Source organism: Gaeumannomyces tritici, assembly GCF_000145635.1.
Source record: "Gaeumannomyces tritici R3-111a-1 unplaced genomic scaffold supercont2.138, whole genome shotgun sequence".
Classification (NCBI taxonomy): Eukaryota; Fungi; Ascomycota; class Sordariomycetes; order Magnaporthales; family Magnaporthaceae; genus Gaeumannomyces; species Gaeumannomyces tritici.
Genome location: NW_008804682.1, coordinates 1 through 8,178, shown reverse-complemented (window position 1 = coordinate 8,178; position 8,178 = coordinate 1). Strand labels below are relative to the sequence as shown.

Sequence of the window (8,178 nt, the reverse complement as noted above, 5' to 3'; positions counted from 1 at the left end):
GCTGCGTCGTCGAGTCGGTGCCGGCCGCCGCCAGCCCCGGCACCACGCTGCCGCCCGGCGCGGCCGCCGTGTCCCCGCGGGCCTGGTCCTTGGCCCCCGCCACGGGGATCCCGCGCTCGCGGCAGGCGGCGAGGTCGATGGAGGCATTGCGCACCCCCGTCGTCAGCAGGAGCTTGAGGTTGGGCAGTCGCGCTATCAGCTCGGCCGGGAACGGCGTCCGCTCCCGCATGGTGCCTTGGTGTATGTGAGCGGATGAGATGGTGAAACGGTCACGACCAAGTCCAGATCAAATCATACAAATCACCGTGAATGGCTCCAGTCTTGTGACGAGCTCATCTTTGACCTTTGTGGGAGTATCAGGGTGGCTATAGGGGAGCAGTGTGTTTTTGAACGTCGTGACCTCGAAGATGGATTTGTCAAGTGTCTCAAAATGGGGCTCCGAAATTCCCTGGTAGTCATCGAGAACCGCAACTTGCATGAGAAGCATCGTGGTAAGATTGGGTATTTAATACTTCGGTGGTGCGTAGGATTTGGGTGGCTGAGAGAAACGAGGGGATAGCTCAGCCAAGGTGGGCGAAGATCTCAAACAAGGTGGGGAAAAGTGGGGATAAAAACGCATATACATTGCATATGCAACGCATACGCATTTTTAAGATAAGCTAATAAATAAAGTATAACGTAAATTTTTATATATATGTTACGATCGCACCAACGGCCAGGGGCAAGGGGGGTAGGCGGCTTGGGCCACGCCTTTGGATATCTCTACCCCACCTCACCAGCTTGTTAACTCACGTGACGCCGGTTACGTGAGTAAGGGGATCTTGGATCTGTGTTCTCAGGGGACAAAGCCATAGATCCAGTAGAGGATCTCTGGATCTGTGATCGCAAAAGAGAGAGGCACAGAGCCAAGGGAAGTGGTGTAAGGACACCACTGGTATAAGAAGGAAAGGATGTCCTTTCGTCCTAGATAGCCTTAATAGATGCACTGGCATCAATTAATTTAAGTTAGCTTCCAAGTATCCCTTGGAGCAAGCATCCAGACCTGCACCTAAGATCTTTGTGAATCCCCTCAGTCTTCAAGTCACGGGCTACCATTTAGTGCTCCACGGGTGCCTTACCTTAGGAGCAGAGGTCTAATTGTAACAGTGCCCTCCTTATATACGGTGATACCTCTCTTGCAGGTGCGATACCCACTACCGCATCCCTGTTGTTGCCGACGGGTGCTCGGTAAGCATCTGCCCGGTGCCCGTGCAAATCTTCCGTGCCAAGGCCTGGAACAGTGTACCGGCCCTTGGTGATAGCCTCCTTTGTGACAGAGGTCGGGCCGCGTTCCGGTGCTCTTTGTTAGTGGGCGGGCAATCGGCAGGAGGGCGTATGTCACGCCAGGGCGTTGTAAGCGCTGCGGGTAGTAGTGGTGGTGTTAGCCGGCGGGTTGCCGGAAAAGGGGTAAGGCCGGGTTTGGGCGGGGGGACCCTCGGGACCTCCCCTGGGCCCGGCTGGAGGTGCGGAGGACTAACGGGCCTACCGTTGGCCCTTAACCGTTAACCAATGCCACCGCTAATTACAATTTATTGGGCGTTAGCCCTCCGGCCCGACGCCGGTACTATGCGACAAACACCCTCGTAGGCCGCAACTAATTAAAGAGCCGCAAACAGTTTTTAGCCCATGTGTTGCTGCCCGACGTGCGCGGTGGGTAGGACGCGAGCTTGACTTCGGCCTCAGCTCATCGATTAACCGCCGATAATAACGCGTATTTAAGATAGAACTTCCCAGGCTTTACCACAATAGCTAGCTAGGTTGGCTTAGCTAGCCAAAAGATTAACAACGATACGCAAATCCCTATTATGGCGCTTACAGTAAAAGAGGCGAGGCTTCCGTGCTTAGCACTCCTCGGATGCCTCCTCGCCGCCGCTCTTGCCATTACCGTGACTGTCCAGCCGTTTTACCTAACCCAGCACGGACCGATCGACGGTACTTATCGAGCCTGGTACACCTCTGTCACCACCGTCGTCGCGTCCGCCTTCGCGTCGTTCGTGGCATCGCAGATCCGTCTGCTGTGGGTGGGCGGGTCGGACCAGCTCGACTCCTATATGCCGTTGCTGTTTGGACCTCCCGGGGGCGACAGACAGCAGTTCGATCGGCTCCGCGTCGCACTGGGCGTCGGCCGCTGGCAGGATTCGTTTCGCCATTGGCGAATCACCTTTTCCTTCCTCGGCACGAGCTTAATCACGGCCGCCATCGCCACCAGCATCACACCGTCACTGGCGACCAGGGCGGTTGAAAACAACATCGCTGTGTCGTCAGGGTTGCCGTATTACCCGTGCGCGAGGGTGATCGAGTCCGGGTCCGGCAACGGCTACAATTGGCCACTAGCGAACGGGTCGACCATTAACGTCGACGTTTTCGCGACAGGCTGTCCCGCCGTACAGGCCTGGGGGCTAATAAACGGGATTAGTAACGTAAGCGCGACGGGCTACGCCTACTCGGACCTTGGCGTTGCCGTGTACCCAGGTGCGCTCGGCGCCCCGGCCGAGATTTATGGGTCGGCCTTAGCGGCGTCGGCGTACGGGTCGGACGCGCTCTCAACCACGCAGTGCGTCCGGACCATGGTGTCGAACCCCGTCTCCTGTCAGAAGGGGGGCAAGGCCACCGTCGCTATGCTCGCTCCGGACCGCGCTGGGCCGCTGACGGTTAAAAACGACGACGGTACCTGCAGTGGCACTACCAGCTTAGCAACTGCGAAAACTGCGACGTTATGAAAGCGGTTACATGCGTGTCTTCGGGCGTCGGGAAGGCGACTATCGTACTCGGCAGTAGTAGCAACATGTTCGCCAGTATAGTAAGTGGGCGGCTTGGGGTGGACCTTCAGCCGCCCACCTTTGCCGTCGTTTGTACCGTCGACACGACAGATGCGTTTCGCTTCCGCAACGTTACCCTTAGCCTACGTGACGCCGCCGCTATGGCCGGCACAAGCTTAGGCCGCCAGCTCAACGCCTCGTCGTCGGCCGGCAATTGCGTCGATTTCCGCGCCCAGGACAACCTCGGCCTCACCGGAATCGCCGTTGCCGCGAACCACTACCCCTTTACAGAAAACAACTACTACGGCTTCCTCAACTCTATGGACATTTGCGTACAAAACAGTAAACCGCCTTACGCCTTCCCCAACTCCCGTAACAGTTTGGAAGACTGCCTGGGCCTAACCATGGCTCTGGTGACATCGCGCTTGAACTCGGCAACCGTGAGCGTGCCCGCGACCACCGTTCTTTCCGCGACCCGCGTCGGGAGCGGCAAAACCTTAGGTTTCGCCTACATTATCCCGCCCTTGTTCGCCGCCTTTGTCCTTGTCGCTTTAATGCTAAAGAACGCGCGAGGGGCTTTCCGATATAAGGATTCGGTGTTTTTAAAAGGTATGTTGGGTAAAGTATTTGAGAAATTTAAAACATAAATAGAAAAAATTGATGAAAGTGTTGTATGCAGCGCAATTTATACCCCCGCAAACGACGGCATCTTACTCAGCCTCGTAGCTTAGGTATTATCCTCTGGCGTTTCGACGAGAATCGGCTGGGTGGGACCGCTGCCGCCCCCGCGGCGGGACAGGACCGTGCTTTGTGGCGTGCTTGAAATGGCGCGGGGCGCGCCTCGCCGGCGTCGTTAAAAATGACGCCCACCTTTGGTAGGCAGTGGTCCTCCAGTTTGTCAACGAAGCCTGTTGTTACGATGCAGTTGTTCCTTTATAAGAACCACGCACATGTTGTAGCCCTAGCTACAACAACGTTCCTCTTTTACCTTGGTGGTACATTTGGGTCATCGCTGGTTCTGGCTCCGTGACGCGCGATTGCAGTCGAAGACGACACCTCCAAAACCGCCGCTCCCACGGCCAAACGGCGATACGGCACTTTTGTTTGCAGTTTAGTCGATCCTTTCATGCCCGTGTTCTGATCGCGTTGACACAATGCCCCCTTTACCAGAAGATTCGTTTGCCGTTTTACTATAGCCAGGGTTTCCAAGGCACCGCACTGCCTTTCTTTGCAGAATGCCGGACTCTTACTCAAGTATTATTGCACTTGCCCGCGTCGACGTACGAGAAGGCGTTGCTAATCTGCCATTCACCAGATTCGATACCTTTGCAGAGCCAGAACGAGAGCGAGGATTTCGATTGGGACGTGACGCCCCTGCAAGCTCGGAAGAGACGACTCGGCGCGGCAACCGAAACTGATCCGCCACCTCCGAAGCGAGTGCGACTGACCGCGCTACCTTTGGAGCGAATGCAACTAACCAAGGCACACAAAGTATGGCTGGCCGCCTTGGTGCATAACTTGGGTAATGAAGCAACACTACGGACGTATTTATACCATCCAGAACCCAAGGCTCCTCCCGGTCAATCCACTTCGTCCTTTCGAGATTATGTCCAACCCCACCACGACCCTCAAGCATACGTTTCCAAGTGGCTGAAGTTACATTGCATGAGCTCCTCCCAAGAACATCACTTCACTCGTAAACACTCCCGCTTCTCATGCATCATATGAAACTAGGGGGTAGAATTTTCTAGGTCGGGTCTGATGACAATGGTGCAGGCAGTGAGGAGGAAGCCTGACGAAAGTATTCTCGCACCGAATCTACCATCATCAGAATACCTGAGGCAAACGCCGCAGCACTTGCAAGTGCTGTCCGAGACCATTCAAGCGACAAACACTGCCGTAGTTAGACTGCAGGGTAATGTAAAGACATAACAGAAGATAAGAGAAAAAAAAAGACAAGAAGGCAGACGTTACGGACATGATGATTCCACGCCGGTACCAGACAGGCCGAACGAGTGATGCGCATTCAGCAACAGGGGACAAAGGTATGTAACAAAGGGGTATCGGAAAAGACAAGGCGGCCGAATTGAATGGAAGGATGATGGGGAGAAGACAGGAAGCTCAAGGGCTCGTCGAGTTCCAGACGGCCGGGTCGATGGGGATCAGGCAGCGCAGCGTCTCGTACCCGTTCCTCAGCTCGCAGTCCTTGTTGGCGTCGTAGTACTGGTTGGCGTACTTGACGATGACGCCCTCGTAGTTGTGGCTGTCGTCAGGCGTGAACTCGCACGTTCTACCGCTGTGGATCACAATCGTGTAGGGCAGCCAACTTGTAACGGTGGTCTGATATGGCCAGGGGGGTTTGTCTCTTGTTAGTCAACGTCCAATATAGTCTGGATATGCTTGGATGCTTGGATGCTTGGATGGGGAGTGATATGACTTCCCACACCCAGTTCGATACGTACCCACTTGGTCCCCTCGCACCTGAGGACGTCCTTTTTCCAAATGTTGTGCTCACCCCGGATGGTGATCTCGTTCTTGTTCCACCACTGCCAGATCCAGAGCTTGCGCCGGCTGCCAAACACGAGCGAGAACTGGTGGCAGTTGAGCCTGCCGAGCCCGTCGTGCCACAGCAGGCACTTCTCGGTCGAGTTGGCGCTCGGGGACCGCGTCTCGGTCGGCAGGAGATCCCTGTCGCCCTCCGCCGCGGCGTACTCGAGCGCGACATTGTGCTCGGCCGCGTCGTGGGAGAGGAGGGACCTGGTGGGCGTGGTGCGCCGCTGCCGCCCGCCGCCGGCGGGGTGCTGTTGCTGCTGCTGCTGCTGCTGCTGCTGCCAGGGGACCGACTGCAGCGGCAGGGCCGAGCGGGTGAAGCCAAAGGCCCTGCTGTCCTCGGGGATCACGCCCCTGTGCGGGAGCGCCGCCGCCACCCCGAGCCCGGAGCAGGAGGCGAGGGGCAGGAGGGGGGCGATGATGGCGAGGGCGAGGAGGAGTGCGCGCGTCGCCATTGCTGAAAAGCACAGAGCTTGGCGCGTAGGTAGCTAAGGTAGATGGGGTAGGTAGTAAGTTGGCTTTCGGCCGAGATGGGGATGGCCCAGAAGAGAGGGTTTGAGGTTGTCAAGAAAAGAGTGTCAAGACGGGCCAAGAGCTTGCTTTCTCTGAAATGAGAGTGATGGCAAGCGGGGATACGTGCAATACAAGAGAAGATAGGGCCTGGTGCAGGCCGGGTCTGTGGTAGAGAGTGATTTGGGAGCAGCTGGTAGACAAGCGTCAGACAGAGTGCCTGTCCAAGCAAACAAAGATGGTGATAGGGGGGGTAAACCAGTGAGGGAACCTATCCTCACCAAGCCTCCTGCTTATCTGGTGCTTGGGAGACCGGCGGCCCGCTCCTGCCCATTTATACTTTTCCCTCGCTATCTCTGGACGAGTTCCGACTTCCTCCCCGCCCTTTGTTTTCGTTTGGGTCGCACCTCCCACCGAGCCTCATCTTCCCCGGCAGGCAGAGAAGGGCGTTTTCCCTTTTCTGGGGCTCCTCTGTTCATCAGAGACTGCCTTCCCAGGACGTGGAACGCCCGATCGCGGCCTGGGAAGTGACACCGAGTAACTCCTCCTTGGCGAGTCCAGGGCTTGCGTGTTTTTTTTTCTCGTGCCCCCGGGGCACCAGCCGATAGGATCCTCTCTCCAGTGCTTGCTGTCGCGTCATGGTTGTGGTTTGGGATCGCTCTGTATGCCATTCTCATCCACGTCCCATGACCTCGCAGAGGTGCGCAGACACCTCCTCGCCGGCCGGCCACAGACTTCCTCCTCGCACCTACTTTCCTTGACCGGTCCTGCCTGGCAGATGTGACCTCTTTGGGGCCCCTTGATTGCTACTGGCAGGTTCTCGGATGGCTGGCCTGGCTGGCCTGGCACTCGCCTTCTCGGCTCTTGAGGATTTTTGAGAGGTGGTTGGTGCAGGTAGGTAGGCACTTCAGGAGGATGGCTTCTTGGTCGGTGTGAGAATTTTGCCTACGCGCGTAAAGCCTGGATAGACTAAGAGAGCACAAAACAACAACGTCAGTTGGTGTCCGGAGGGTGTGTTCTTGTTCACGTAGCAGGGCCATAAAGGGGGTTGTCTGACGGCAATCCTGGTCTCTTATAGGCTGAGGAGTGGCCGAGATTGACCGTCGCGTGTCTGGCACCCCCGGGATTGCCCATCCATCTCCTGTGTGATTGCCGGTAAGGGGAGGACTGGTAGATATGACGGCTGTTGTGGCGTTTGACAAGAGACCATTGGGTAAGGGAGCGCCACCGAGCGCTCGGTATCGAACAGATACCGGTTGATACCAAGCCGATGTCACCCGAAGCTCGAGCCTCTTTTTGTTTGTGAACCCATCCGCGTGTCGGATACTGGAAAATTAAGGCAGCCTGTGAGATAATAGGCGAACCGCCCTGCTACCGTACCCTAGGTACAACGGCATTGTGGCGCCGCACTACTGGTTCGCCTCCGCTACAGTCAGTGTATTTGTTTGCCATAGGGTCGGGCCCGAGCTAGATAAACTCCATTTTTCACGTGGATCACAGCCGGAATGGTGCAAGTACATGTTGACTGGAAGTATACGGGGAGCACAAGATTGATGCTGTCGAGCAAAGTAAACCAAGCCGGAGTTGGCTCCAAGGTGGTCTTGATCCTGTATCGAGAAGATGCTGGGCTCTCTGTAGTCTCAGGCTGAGTACAACCCCCATGCGAAAAAGCCACTAGAGAATGCCGAGGGTGTTATACACTCCTGCATCGACAATTTCCAACAGTTTGACAAGACCAAAAGACTAGTCCAGTCCAGGATGTGGGTGGGGGGTCATCGGCAGTCGGGGGTGGGGGTTTCATATCGTCGGCAAAGATGAAGAGGGGAAAAGAGTGCAGTGGCGGCCTGGCATAGGAATCGCCATCCACCGAGTGGGACTATCAGTCATTCCTGTCCTAGGCTTGGGCGGCTGGTCAGGGCTTCCTCTTCCCGCCGAGGTCATGACGGCGGCGAGGGCGGGTTCTCCTGTGCGAGCAGCAAGGGGCAAGGCAAGTGGTGGGATTTAACCGAGAGCGCCCCAAGTCGGGGAACGCGGCTCACAAGACCCGTCTCCCCCTTCGTCATTTCAAAAAGAGGTCCAGCCGGCAGGCAAGGCTGGTGTCGGTTCCACGGGGCGTATCGCGCCATCTATCCACCTCGCTTGTCTGGTGGTGACTCAACACGGGCGCCGGATCACGCGGCCCCCTGTGCTCGGATAACCCCAGCGGGAGGGAAAGAGAGAGAGAGAGAGAGAGAGAGAGAGAGAGAGAGAGAGAGAGAGAGAGAGAGAGAGAGAGAGAGAGAGAGAGAGAGAGAGAGAGAGAGAGAGAGAGAGAGAGAGA

The 8,178-nt window shown here is 56.6% G+C and overlaps 4 protein-coding genes across 4 annotated transcripts; 2 read left to right on the top strand and 2 right to left on the bottom strand.

Moving 5' to 3' along the window:
- On the bottom strand, positions 1–524 carry GGTG_14106 (hypothetical protein; the record flags this gene model as incomplete). The annotated part of the gene is made up of 2 exons (XM_009232033.1): positions 298–524; positions 1–234 (listed from the first exon to the last, which is right to left on the bottom strand). Coding segments are annotated over exons 1-2 (424 nt in total), but the record flags the coding sequence as incomplete, so codon positions are not given.
- Positions 525–1,844: 1,320 nt separating this feature from the next.
- On the top strand, positions 1,845–3,445 carry GGTG_14105 (hypothetical protein; the record flags this gene model as incomplete). The annotated part of the gene is made up of 2 exons (XM_009232032.1): positions 1,845–2,706; positions 2,763–3,445. The coding sequence occupies 2 exons, from the start codon at positions 1,845–1,847 to the stop codon at positions 3,443–3,445; spliced, it is 1,545 nt and encodes a 514-aa protein (XP_009230296.1).
- Positions 3,446–4,033: 588 nt separating this feature from the next.
- On the top strand, positions 4,034–4,526 carry GGTG_14104 (hypothetical protein; the record flags this gene model as incomplete). Its single annotated transcript, XM_009232031.1, has 2 exons — positions 4,034–4,052; positions 4,114–4,526. 2 exons carry the CDS (start codon positions 4,034–4,036, stop codon positions 4,524–4,526), a joined length of 432 nt encoding a protein of 143 aa, XP_009230295.1.
- A 234-nt stretch (positions 4,527–4,760) lies between these two features.
- GGTG_14103 (hypothetical protein) lies at positions 4,761–6,123 on the bottom strand. The gene is made up of 2 exons (XM_009232030.1): positions 5,261–6,123; positions 4,761–5,138 (listed from the first exon to the last, which is right to left on the bottom strand). Exons 1-2 carry the CDS (start codon positions 5,801–5,803, stop codon positions 4,920–4,922), a joined length of 762 nt encoding a protein of 253 aa, XP_009230294.1. The 5' UTR covers positions 5,804–6,123; the 3' UTR covers positions 4,761–4,919.
- Between the last annotated feature and the right edge of the window lie 2,055 nt (positions 6,124–8,178).

What these genes read in the sequence shown, in the direction of transcription:
- GGTG_14103 (XM_009232030.1), bottom strand. Translation starts at nt 5,803, where the DNA reads ATGGCGACGCGCGCACTCCTCCTCGCCCTCGCCATCATCGCCCCCCTC. An exon ending in GGTGCGAGGGGACCAAGTGG is followed by an intron (nt 5,139 to 5,260) that starts GTACGTATCGAA and finishes TGGCCATATCAG; the next exon opens with ACCACCGTTACAAGTTGGCT.